A 12615-nucleotide genomic window follows, 5' to 3' on the forward strand; every position below is an offset into this window, starting at 1 on the left:
TGGGCAGAGTTGCTTCTGCCAGTGGCAGATTTGCATCACATCTGTAAGGGAACAGAGTGTTTCTGGTTGTCTGCTGCCGTGCACTTCTGCCAGTCATGTTGTGTACAGCAGGCTGCATGTGCTCGTGGTGTCCTGGAAATGTACTTCCACATCCTCTGAGAGCAGCTCTCAAAATGAGACAGTTCTTGGAAACTGCTGAGGCTGTGGCATGGGAAAGCAAAGATCTCAGATGATTGTTGATCAGTCAGAATTGATCCAAACCTTATAATGTGCTGGTAACTGCTCATAACCCCCACACCTGCACCTCCTGGGTGCTGTCACTGGCTGCATTGTCTTGTCTTCTGCATACTGAGTAGGAGGAATAACTCACTGTGGGAATTTTCTCTTTAGAAAAGGGTTTCCTACCTGTTTGATTCATTCTAGGAATGCTTTCATTCCCAGAATGGTCTCTGGACTGTTCAGGGTAAGGAGACAGCCACGTCCTCCCCAGGCCTTCATCCGATTCTGACAGTGCTCAAAGCAGTGGGGTGAGCTGTGACCCCACACCTCGCTGGGCTCCTGCATGTGCACCCACACAAAGGCTGCCTCGTGCCTTCCTGCACGGGAAGGGCTTCCCTTCTCCCACCCACACAGGTCCCTTAGGATTCCCCAAGCTGCCCCTGGCTATGATTGCAGCAAAAGCACCAGCACCTTCGCTCAGTGCTGAGCTGCTCCTCCAGCATGGCTCAGAGAACAAGGATTGAACAGGCAGAGCCATAAACCTGCTGCCGAGGGGCTTACTTTCCAAGCAGACCCCTCTTCCCCTGATCCAGTAGTTTAAAAATAGAAAATGGAGTGAAATCTGGTAAATTCTAGGATGTTTTTGGTTTTGTCAGCGCGTTGAAGTCACATCACTGCCCCACAGCTACCAGCTGTAGATCCGGACCTAAAGCCAGAAGCAGAGGCTTTAACCTGCTGCTGATTTTCACCTGCCATCACTCTTCGATGCCCCCCTTAAAATCAGCCCTTCCCTGCGCCAGTCAGGACACGGCTCTGCAGTGCCCCGACTCCTGGCTCAGCCTGCAAAGTCACTGGGGAATATCCGTGCAGACATCTGGAGGCCGTGGTGTGTCCACGCTGCCCACCCACGGCACTGCACGGCCGTCCCACGGAGTCCCACTTCCAGCAGCTCTGCCAAGGAGAGGTCTTCTGTTGGCAACCAAGGGGTTAATGCTTGCAGGGAAAACCAACCGAGCGGTTTGGTGAATTAAAGATTAAAACAATCTCCGTGGAAGGTGAGGAGCCAGCCCCAGCCTGCGCCGTCCCATTTACCCACTAATCGGCCCAATTATCTTAGGTATAAATCATAACAGAAAACACTTACAGAGCCAGAGTCACACACTGAAGAAAGGAGAGAACTGTTGGGTTGGTTTTTGTTTAGTATAATTGGTATAATTACTAACAATTGCTTGCCAAGAACTTCAGCTTTTCTCCTTCCAGAAGAGAGTGGAGAGCTGTCTGAAAGCCATAGCAATTAGCAATCCCCACATGCACAGCTTTTATTAGAAAGAATGCACCTCTATTCCAGAAAGAGCCAGCAGCTCCCCGGGGAGGAATTAAACAATCCAGAGGTCTTTTGGTACCAGGAACGTGGCTCTGCCTGTGCTCCCCGTTCCCCCATCGATGCTGTGAAGGCACATCAGAAATCCTCTGCCCATCAAGGCAGAGCTGAGTGCCTTTAGCCGGACCCTTCCCTGCTCTTCGTTTTCTTCCTCTAGCTCCGTTCAGGGCTGGCACCAGAAGGGATGTCCAGCTTACTAATGATCCCTTTCACCCCACCAAGGAATCTGGCTGGGACCTGACTTTGGCACTCTGGAGCAGATTAAGGCAGCAATTATGTGGCTGGAGCAGACGAAGGCGGCAGATAGCATCTCCCTGGGACAGCAGCCAGCACAGCACCCCACGCTGCCGCCAGGCCACCATGGTGGAGGTGAAGAGGGAGAAGGTGTGGGGCTCCTTTTGGCCTTCAGAAGGGTGCTCCTGGTGGCAGTATTAACGAGGCATGGAGCAGAGCCCAGCTGCAGCACTGTGCATGCAGGAGAGCTTACGAAGCCATTGGACAAACCTCACACCCCTGAGCACCTCAACAAATCCATCAAGTTCCCATCCTACTTCACTGGCACTATGAGATCTGCAGGACCACGCCTGTAGGAAAGTGCCTTCACTGAGCCTGTGTTAAACAGCTTCAAGGAAATCTGGCTCTGTCAACAGCTCCTCCAACACCCGGGGCACCATCACACTGAGGCCAAACTCCCGTGGATCGTTCCTGTGGCTTTGCACTGGAGCTCATGGCCAAAGCATGAGAGCTCAACAGCACTGGGGGCATCCTGAACCCATGAACCCACCGTGAACTCATCTCCAACCCTCTTAAACCATTATGAACCCATCTTGGACCATCACAAACCCATCCTGAGCCACCACAAACACATCTTGGACAGCACAGCCCGTGGTATCGGCCCTTGGCGCTCCTTCAGCATCTCCATTTCTGAAAGCTTAATTTGGTTTTGAAGTATTGTAACTCTTCTCAGCAGACATTTTCACTGTCTGCTCTTTAATTAATTAAACTTGAAATAGAGTATTCACTTTAAAACAATTTTCAGTAAACATATAGGGATGAAGTAAGCGGTTCTTTATTCTCCTTTGTTTTATTTCTGAGGAACAAAGGATGATGCCAAAAGCTAACAGAGTTCTTATGCTGGAGAAGGAATGGAAAAGTTAAGCAAAGATTAACGTTTCCCACACAGTTTTGGTCCAAAAGTTCCTGTGTGTCCCAAAACATTTTGATGCAGATTTTCAGATGGGCCCTTGAATCTCACCCTGAGCTGCCGTAGGGTTTCCTTTCCCTCTTTCTGCTGAACCCACCTCGTGCAGTACCAAGGAGTGTGTGCTGCATCCAAGGGACAGCTCAGGGAGGTTGGACTGCATTTCTCTGTTGGGACAAACCTCCTGCTTTGTCCATCCAGGTCACGGCAGCTAGCACGGGGGACGCCTTCCTCTGGTTTCCAGCATCATTTTGGTCTTTCACCTGAGAAATTCGTAGAATGGTTGGGTTGGAAGGGGCATTGAAAACCCCCTTTGCGTAACGCCGTGGGCACACCGAGCAGTGCCGGATCCGTCTCTCACTCCTCCCCACCCTGTTTGTTTCCCACTCAGACGCCTGGATGCCAACCTCATCTCCGTGGTGCCCGAGAGGAGCTTTGAGGGGCTGCTGTCCCTGCGGCACCTGTGGCTGGACGACAACGCGCTGACGGAGGTCCCGGTGCGGGCCCTGAACCACCTGCCCGCGCTGCAGGCCATGACGCTGGCGCTCAACAGGATCTGGCACATTCCTGATTACGCCTTCCAGAACCTCAGCAGCCTCGTGGTGCTGTAAGCTTCCTCTGGTCGTTGCTCCATCCCATGCCTGGTTGGGACGAGGTGCTGTGGCCATGGGGAGTGCTGTGGCTCACTGCCACGGGGTTGGCTCGCAGCGGTCACGGAGCACACCCTGTTTCATTCCAAATGCCAAACTCTCTCATTTCGGTTTTTTCTCCCACTGTTTCCCAGGTGGGACAGACGAAAAGCTCCCCGCCATCTTCCAAAGGAAATGATCTGTGTTAAATAAAGGATTAGCCAGTAACTGGAAGCAGAAAGCAGATCAAACAGCAAAACGCTTCCAGTGCCTGAAAACTTTATGGGCAAATCCGACTGTGACCTGAAGGGCTGAGCTCAGCACCTCGTCCCAGCCTCGCTGCACTGCGTGACACTCAGCAGTGCCGATCCCACCCGCGGTGCACACTGTGTCTGCGGCAAACTGTGACCACAGCGGTCGTGGCACCGGGGCCGGGTGGGTACCTCGACCCCATGCAATGCCCCTGAGCACAGGGCAGAGCTGTGCTGCTGTGCCAGGAGCTGCACTCCGTCCATCAGCACGGCGGTGGGGGATTACCTAACGCTTGAAGGAAGTTTACATGTGCAAATTAGCCAGTCATTAACTTTTGAGTGTTGATTAATAAGTTCAGGTGCGATTGCCAATTAATTTGGAGCTCCTGTGCCTGCATGAAATGCTGTGTGTTGGGTGATGCGTGCGTTGATATCGGGGTATGAGGAAACCTCAGCGTGCGGTGCCTGGGGAAAGCAGAGAGCATCCAGCACAGAAAGGGCTCGCACACAGCACGGCTGTTCAGACAGACATTACTGATGAGAAATGCTGGGAGCAACTCCAGAAATGTCAAATAAGTCGTTTTCACACACAGCAGCACCCGCTCCACCGGAGCATCCCATGTGCCACAGCACAACCACTTCACTCAGCTTTAATAGCTGGCGCGGGGCTGAGCTGACATCGGGGTTGTCATTTCAGTCCCCTAAGCATGCTGCTCTCATTCTTGCTTATCCCATACTCTGAGTGAGAAGCAACTCCCCAATTAAACAGGCAAGCCCATGAAATAAAAGCCATTGACCGTGAGGTTGCGAGGGAGAGAATGATGTCCCACCACAGACAATTGGAAAGGAACGGATGTGTGGTCCTGCCAGGCGCTGCGGGACGCGGCACTGAATTTTTGTGGGATCACAAGTGTTGGGCAGAGCTGTCCCCATTAATCTCTGCCATGCTGCCATGCACACCCATGTCAGCAGCAGAGGAAAGTCACCCAGCGTCCCTTCCGTGCCCCACTCACACAGTGAGCCAAGCACGCGCTCCCAGATGCTGGCTGAGCGAGGCAGGAGGGTTTGCAAGGAGCTTTTCCCTACCGGGACACAAATGCTGTGTATGTGCATTCCTCTGCAAGGGTGTGAACGTGTGCAATGGTCACAGAACTGTTTGAGTTGGACGGGGCCCTCAAAGGCCACGAGGTTGACAGTGCCAAAGCCTTGCAGAAGTCCAGTGCACAGCTCTCCCCACAGCTCCCCAGCCAGTGGTGACCTCACCGGGCACACCGGGTTGTCCGAGCAGCATTTCTCTGTGGGGAACCCACGCTGACTGCTCCTGACAATGTCCTGGAGATGGCATCCAGGATGAGCTGTTCCCTCTGCTCCCCAGGGGCGGGGGTTGATGCTGACTGTTGTGTTCAGACCGCCCTTAGTGCAGACTGGGGGGACGTTGGCTGTCCTCCTGTCCTTGGAACCACCTCCCATTTTCCACAGCCTTTCAAGGACAACAGACAGCGGTTTGGTGGTCACTGCTGCCTGCTCCCTCAGCACCCTGGGTACATCCCCATGGGGCCATGGATCTGTTTGGCTAAGCTCTCTCTGATCAGATCTACTTCAGCCAAGGGAACTCTTCCCTTCCCAGGTTATCTCCTATCTCTAAGAGTACCAAGCACTTACAAATGGAGGAAAACACTTTCCAAGAGGATCCGATGATGTTCAGGGCCGTCCATTTGAGGGAGTGAGCGTCAAATCCCTCATCTGTGGAGGTGCTGAGAACTGTACCCAACCAAAGGTGACGTGAGAGGGCCAGAGGAGCTCAGAGCTCTGAGCACAGTGGGTCCAAGTGCCAGGATGGAGCTCTGCAGTGCTGTCTCACCTGTGCAACGGAGTGACGTGTCTGCCTGGGAAGTACTCGGGGAGTTCAGGGCTGGTGGGGAGGGCCCGGCATGTGCAACTCATTATTACTAAGAACAACATCGCCTGGAACATCTGCGTCTCATCCATGGGACCTTTTCAATTTGCAAAAGTGCCTTTTCTCATGAGGACTGAAATTGCTGCCTTGGGAAAAGTGAGTTTCCTTCTTCAGCACTTGAGGAAGAAATGGATGGTGCTCCAACATACTGCGTACAGTGTCACTTCTGATCGAGCTTTGTTCTTTGCCCGGCAACTCTGATGCTTCTCCTTTACTGCTGGGAACAATCAATGGGAATTGGCACCATTTACGACTTAGATTTCTCTATTTATCCACAGCCAAACTGAGGAAAAGGACAGTTCAGCCACAGCAGAGCGAGGAATTCAGCGCAGCAATGGCTGACCCGGTGGGAAAGCTCATATCAAGTCAGATTCAAACTTGGTTTGAAATCATCTGATGCAAATGACTGATGGAGAATGCTTGCGTGTGTCCTTTTTTTTTTTATTTAAGATGAAAAAATGAAATCATTAGAAATGAAAGCAATGGAGAATCCGCTACTTCTCTTTGTAGTTTGTTCCAGTGCTTAATCACCCTTAGTGTTAGCAAAAAGAGAAAGAAAAAGCTCACATTTCCCATTTGAATTTTCTTTGGCTTCAACTTCAGACGTTTGTTCATATTATTCTTTTCTCCACTAAATCAGAACCATTTCAGTGCCCATTTTCTAACGAGGACGGATCCTATGTGTTCAGCTACGCTCATTCCCTTGATCTTTTTCACGAGTCCACCTGCGATGGCTGCCTTCTCAATCAGAGCACTGTTTTCTGGTGGAGATGCTGGAAAACCCAAGCAGTGAATATGCCAACCATGGAGCAATGACTGCTCCTTCGTGGGCAATTGTCCTCCAGCAGCCCCGTCCTGCAGAGCACACGGACACGGAGCTCAGTGCCTGCTGGTTTTACTGGGGACAGAGTGCATCCCAGCTCTGGTGGGAGAGCTTTACAGACCTCTCAAGTTTGTGCATCATCAGATGGTTGTTTACAGCCCAGGACCAAATATCTCTATCTGCCATCACACCAGCTGTAATTTACAGGGCAGAATATAACACTGTGTGGGCTGAGCTCAAATCGACAAACATGAGGGATGTTGCAATTCCACTTGTTAAAATGTGTTTACCACTGGAGGAAAAAAAAGGGCAGGATGGAAGAAAAGAATGTCTTTTCAAGTGTTTACCTTTCCAGTTTACATTGCATTCAGACTGGCTTGTTTCTATTATTGCCATGTGGTTGGATAATGACTCCAGAGTTCAGCATGGACAACAGTTTTTCTTATAACTCTCTTTTTCGGCCGCTCTCAGTTTTCTCACCAACAAAGATCACCCTTCGGATGCCTTCCATTACTCTGCCTCCAAACAAAGCCCATCAGAGCCAAATATAAACTCAGCAGGTGATTGCTTTCCTATTCTCTCTCCTTGCCCGACTCGGGTAACAGCAGTTGGACTGGGCTGCTCGTGTGTCCCACCCGGACAGAACGGCCTCTCTGTGCCACCCCAGCACAGCCCAGGGATTTCACTTCTTCCCCAGCATTCAGCATTTATTCTCTCCTCACGCTGATCTGTGCGGTCAGGGGGTTCCTGTGATGCCACTCCACATCCAAAGCCTCCATTTGCCAAATGCCAAATCCAGTGTTCAGAGGGCCCCAAATGATGGGTGCCACCTTGCACTGGAAGTGCCAAGAGAAGCAGGGACAACACGATCTGCCTTGAAGTCGTTAAATTTGACAGAAGAAACCATTTGGACCTGAACTTCTTTTCCTGTGACAAAGAGAATTTCTCCTGCAGGATTCAGCCTCAGAGAAGCAAATGTATTTCATCACACCTTCCCTTCCCTTCCCTTCCCTTCCCTTCCCTTCCCTTCCCTTCCCTTCCCTTCCCTTCCCTTCCCTTCCCTTCCCTTCCCTTCCCTTCCCTTCCCTTCCCTTCCCTTCCCTTCCCTTCCCTTCCCTTCCCTTCCCTTCCCTTCCCTTCCCTTCCCTTCCCTTCCCTTCCCTTCCCTTCCCTTCCCTTCCCTTTCCTCTGAACTGTTCTCATCCCTGCAGCTCACATCCTTCCCTGGCTGCTTTCTGAGCTGTGCTGTTTTGCAAGCACCCTCCGAGCTGCCCTGGAGCCTGGCTGCTCCTCCACTCCCAGCTCCCTCCTGTTTTACCCCAAGAATTTGGCAGTGGGAGCTGTGTGTGCTCAGCCAAGCGGTTCCCACTCGAAGCCAGGTGGAGTGAGAGATTTTTCAAGCTGAGACAGATTTAGATCAAGCAGCAAATAATGAAGAAAGTCATTGATCCACCTGCCAGTGTGGAGCTCCTGCGGGCTCTTGGAAGGAGGCAGCAGTGTTGGACGAAGGCTGGTGCAGCTCTGAGCGTGGGAGGGGGACCCCAAGGCAAGCAGTGCGGCAGCACATGAACCACACGGGGCTCTGTGTTAAAGGAGAACCTGAACTGGTGGGGAAACGTACCCTGATGGAGATAGCAAGAGGGTCCTGCCCTGGGGCACCCAACCTCTGTGATGGGCAGTTCTGCACACAAGCACGGAGCTCCCCAGCATGCTCGAGCGTGGGCTGCTGGAAGTGCAGGCTGGGCAGCAGAGCTGTCTCGTGTTTTCCAGCAGACTCTCCCCAGGATGCTCACAACACTTTCCTGACTGCAGGGTGCCCCAGGAGCTGCTCGGGTGGGCACGTGGCTCCCACCAGCTGGAAAGGAAGGGAAGTGGCCAAAGCACTCCAATACACACACACACACAGAGCTTTGCACTGCCAGAGGAGGAAGAACCCAGGAGAGGAGATCTTGGGTTGGCCAAAAAGCAGTGTGGAGCAGGAGGCCCACGTGAAAGCAGAGAACCCAGATGAGAGTCTGAGGGAGCTCACTGCCTGCCTCCAAGGTGGCTTTTCAAGCCAGGGTCCCCCAGCACCAGAATTATGGCGGGGAGCTCCAGAGACCTGGGCACACGGAGTCCATAGTGCTGGGAAGAATGGGAATAGGGGAACAAAATGTGTGTTGGCCTGCTGCACGGCCCCAGCCCTTCTGCCAGGCACTGAGCTGAAGATGACTTTCTCTGTAATCAAACCAGAGCTAATCCAGCACTGGGAGAACTTACTTCTTTTTTTCTTTTTTCTTCAAGGAATGATAATAATCTGTGATGAACAGAATGATTTGGAACTCACAGCCTTCTTGCTGCTATTAAGGCTCGGAGGAGTCCAAGCATGACTCTGCCCTTCAATAGCACCCAGTGCCCATGAAATCACACAGCTCTGGTGGGGTTGGGTCCAACGCCTGCTAGCTCTGTAGGCTCAGACGTAGAGCATTTCTGGAGGTACAGTTTAAGCATTTTCACCCAAAGTTGAGGTCCTAGAAAAACTCCCATATCAGCCTGGACTTCCTGGGAGGATCAGAGCTGCTCCATGAGCACTACAGCACCTAAAGTGTGTCCCATGGATGGGGGAGGGGACCTCACAGCACCTCTCATCGTCCCAGTGCAGGCCACGCTCAGCTTGCAGGATGTCCCCGGGCCACGGCTCGGGTTGTCAGGAAAAGGTCATCTCACATCTGCAGTGAACACCTCTGTTCTGTCCGCAGGCACCTGCACAACAACCGGATCCAGCACCTGGGGGCCAACGGCTTCGATGGGCTGCACAACCTGGAAACGCTGTGAGTCGCTCCTTTCCCCCGCGTGCGCTCCTCCCCCGCACAGTGACGGGCAGCAGTGTGTCCGTGTGCCCCCCTGAGCTCCCCCCATCCCAGCACGGCCTGGGCTGCCCCCGGCACAGCCCCTGAGCACACGATTCCCGGCCCCAGGCAGTCAGTGCTCTCCCAGGAGCTCTTTGTCCCTCCGTGGATGCAGCCGCCATCAGCCCCACGCTGGAAGCGTCCACGCGTGGTGGGTAAAGCACTTGGCTGCAGCTCCGTGCGTGTGGGGACGGCTACGGTCTCCTGCACGTACCCTTTAATCCAGGTTATGATTACATTCTGTTGACAGCACTTTGCACATTTTCTTGGCCGCTGCCGGCGGAGCTGTGCTCTGTTACCCCGTAGGCGTTTCCTCCTGGGAGGCTGCAGGAGGGGAAGAGCTGGCGAAGACAGAAACACCTCCGGGGTTCCTAAAATGAGTGCTTGTGGCCAAGTGCTGATTATCACCCGGGCACAGTGGTGGAAGAGCTGCGGACCTCGAGAGGAAGGAATTGTTTTGGGGGGAGTGCAGAGAAGACCGTGAAGCTTTGGGTGCAGGAACCTATGGGAGATGCTCTCCTCCATATTCATCTGAACAGGGAAATGTCTATTTCAGCAAATTCTAGCAGAGCTCTTGGAGAAGCAGCACCCGGTGCGGCTGTGGGGAGAGCCGTGCTGCCCGCCGGGTGCCTGCAGTGGGCGACCGTGGCCTCTTTTCACCTCCTCCAAAGGACACAGAATTATGGAATCAGAATCCTGGGGAAGACCTCCAAGGTCTGGTGCTGTAGGTGTTAGGTGCTGTAAGCTTGGTGAGTAGGGATGCTGGTGGAAAAGCTGGCTGCAGCCCGGAGCACCGCTGCAATGGCAGAGGTTGATCTGTGCATTGCAGACTTTACATTGCTGGAGCTGGAGCGTGCTGCTGGGGGAGAGCAGCAGGAGGGGATGGGAAGGTTCCTGCGCCGATCCTCCCGTGTTTTTCCCCAAAACAAGAGAATAGCCGCGGGCTCAGAGCTTTGAAGAGGAGGAAGCGTTTGTCCTCCCATCGGCACCGCTTTGCCCAGACACAGAGAGACCCCGAGCACCGCCAGGCAGAGGGGCACGGAGAGCTGCCCGGGGCGGCACGCGGGGTCCCCCCAACACCGAGTGCCCCCAGAACTGCCCCCGGTGCCTCAGGGCTCAGCTTGGAAGAAAAGGTGGCAAGGGAGAGCTGCAAAGATAACGACGTACGACGGCGGTGGCTGTCCCGGTTGTGCCGCCCAGGGCTGTGCACTGAACTGAAAGCAGTGCCCAGGGCTCCCCCTCCCCAGCTCCTCAGGCTGTCCAGGGGCTCCGTCCCGGGCGGGGATGTGATGGGGGATGCGATGGGGTTAGGGTTAGCGTGGTTCTGAGCAGCCCTTGCTCATCCCCTCCACCTGAGCTGACCCCACCGCGCTCTCCATCCCCACCATCGTCCCCCCCAGCTCTCCCCTTCGTCAGACAAAGGCGATAAATCACTCGGAAGAAGCAAATCTTCATTCGTTTAAAAACCTTCCGCTTTATTATTATTATTATTATTAAATAGCGCTAATAAATTAAAAGCATCCCCAGGAGGGCTGGATCCCAAACCCTGCGGCTGCGGGCGGTCGCTCCGCCTAACCTCGCCCCACAGGAAGAGCTCTGACCACACGCTCTCAGCCAATTATCCGGGTAATTAGTGGAGGCTGTGAACGCGGAGCGGAGCCGGAGCTCCTCCCGAGAGCTGCGTTTCCTATAGAAGAAGGGAAAAAAACAATGACTGTAACGTACACCTCGGGCGCTGAAAGCGGGAGGAAGGAAATGGGGACCGCAGTTCGTACGAGGGCTGTTTAACCCTTCTAGGGCAAAACTGTTGTGGAAAACGCTCTGCCTTGCTCTTCTGGTGGGATTTGGCTTTGTCATCACGTCCGCACCCTACGGATGTTGTCTCTCGTCGATGGTGCGTGCGTGGCAGTGCTTGTGCTCCCAGGACCCCCCACGAGATCCAGCTTCTCAAGGGCTCGTTTGGACCTTGTTAAATAAATCACGCGGAATTGAAACCATATTTAATTCAGTACCTTCCTCACTTGGAGAACAGACAGTTTTTAAATGGAGAACAGAGCTCCGGGGCAGTGCTGCAGACACTCAAGGCAGGACACACAAGGTAGGACGTGCAGCCAGGTCCCCGGCGGTGCAGCCACGGAGCTGTGTGTGCCCCACAAGGAGCACTGCGTGCAGGACGTGGGGCTGCTTCCAGGCCGGGCTGTCAGCATGGACAGCAAGCAGAAAAGAGCAATCCCCACGGCTCAGCACGAAGCTAAATACCCCTCAGCACCCCAAAATCCACCTTGTGCTTGTACTGGGGACAGGAGGGGGGTACAGGGGGGCAGAACTGTGACCCCAAACCTCCTTCATCCCAGGCAGCATCTGCTGAAGGTGCAGGAGCCGACCTTCCCTGGAATCCCCCTCCCACTGCTCTTCGGTTCTCAGTGCTGTGGCAGAATGCAGCAGTTCGGGCTGAGTGCTCACCACGGCCCTCTAGACCCCCAGTTAAACCTCTCCCAGTGCAGCACTGGTGATGACTGGTGAGCAGGCAGCGGTGGATGGGTGGCAGCTCGGAGCCGTGCACCACCTCCCGCCCCAATCCCATGGCACCTTTGGGTTTATTAGCTGCAAATTTGTGGTGTTTTGTGGCCTATGCAAGAATTTATAGTACTACATAATTGGTTTTTTTTGTTTGGTTTTTGTTTTTTGGCTTCCTGCGTGGAACCACTAACAGCCCCTAACAGGCAGAAAATTGAGCTGGGACTCTTTCCCTCCTTCTCTCTTTTTGTCCCGATTGAAGGTATTCATAGTGCCGGGCTGCGTGCTGTCAGCTCCAAACCAGCCCGGCTCTTACGGCCCCAAATAGCTGCGCCTTTGATGTCGCTTTGCTTTCATTCCTGCACAGACAGCAGGGTGGGCTGGTTACGATCCGGGCTCTCCTGGAGGAGCTGTTGGTGATGAGGAAAGCAGTTCTTTGACAGTGGGTTTCTGCGGGAGTTGTGTGCTGGGTGGCTCTGCTTCCGAAGGCCTTCTTGCTGGCGGGCAGAGCCCCATTCCTTGTGCCGTTCAGCACTACTTCTTCTCTTCCCATGTGGGGTTTTATGAACTTCCCCTATTGTTTTGGGGTGAAGATGTCCGTGGGGTGTTGGTGATCTCCAACCGAGCAATGCTGGTGTTGGGTCCACTCCCCCAGAGGCTGCACCCCACAGCTACGAGACCCCATATGCAGCATGAAGTCCTGGGGCTGCCCCACGGCCACGCCTGACCATGGGCCGCTGCACCAGTGG

General features: G+C 53.8%; 1 protein-coding gene across 1 annotated transcript in view; it reads left to right on the forward strand.

Annotated features, from left to right (window-relative positions):
- LGR6 (leucine rich repeat containing G protein-coupled receptor 6) overlaps window positions 1–12615 on the forward strand; it is a 56231-nt gene that overhangs the window by 33671 nt on the left and 9945 nt on the right. The window contains exons 5-6 of the mRNA XM_065747544.1: window positions 3193–3408; window positions 9200–9271. Of these exons, the coding sequence (XP_065603616.1) occupies window positions 3193–3408; window positions 9200–9271 (288 nt within the window). The remainder of the gene's footprint in view (window positions 1–3192; window positions 3409–9199; window positions 9272–12615) is intronic.

Source organism: Cyrtonyx montezumae, unplaced genomic scaffold (assembly GCF_038088225.1).
Source record: "Cyrtonyx montezumae isolate F1298 unplaced genomic scaffold, pur_monq_1.0 scaffold_45, whole genome shotgun sequence".
Lineage (NCBI taxonomy): Eukaryota > Metazoa > Chordata > Aves > Galliformes > Odontophoridae > Cyrtonyx > Cyrtonyx montezumae.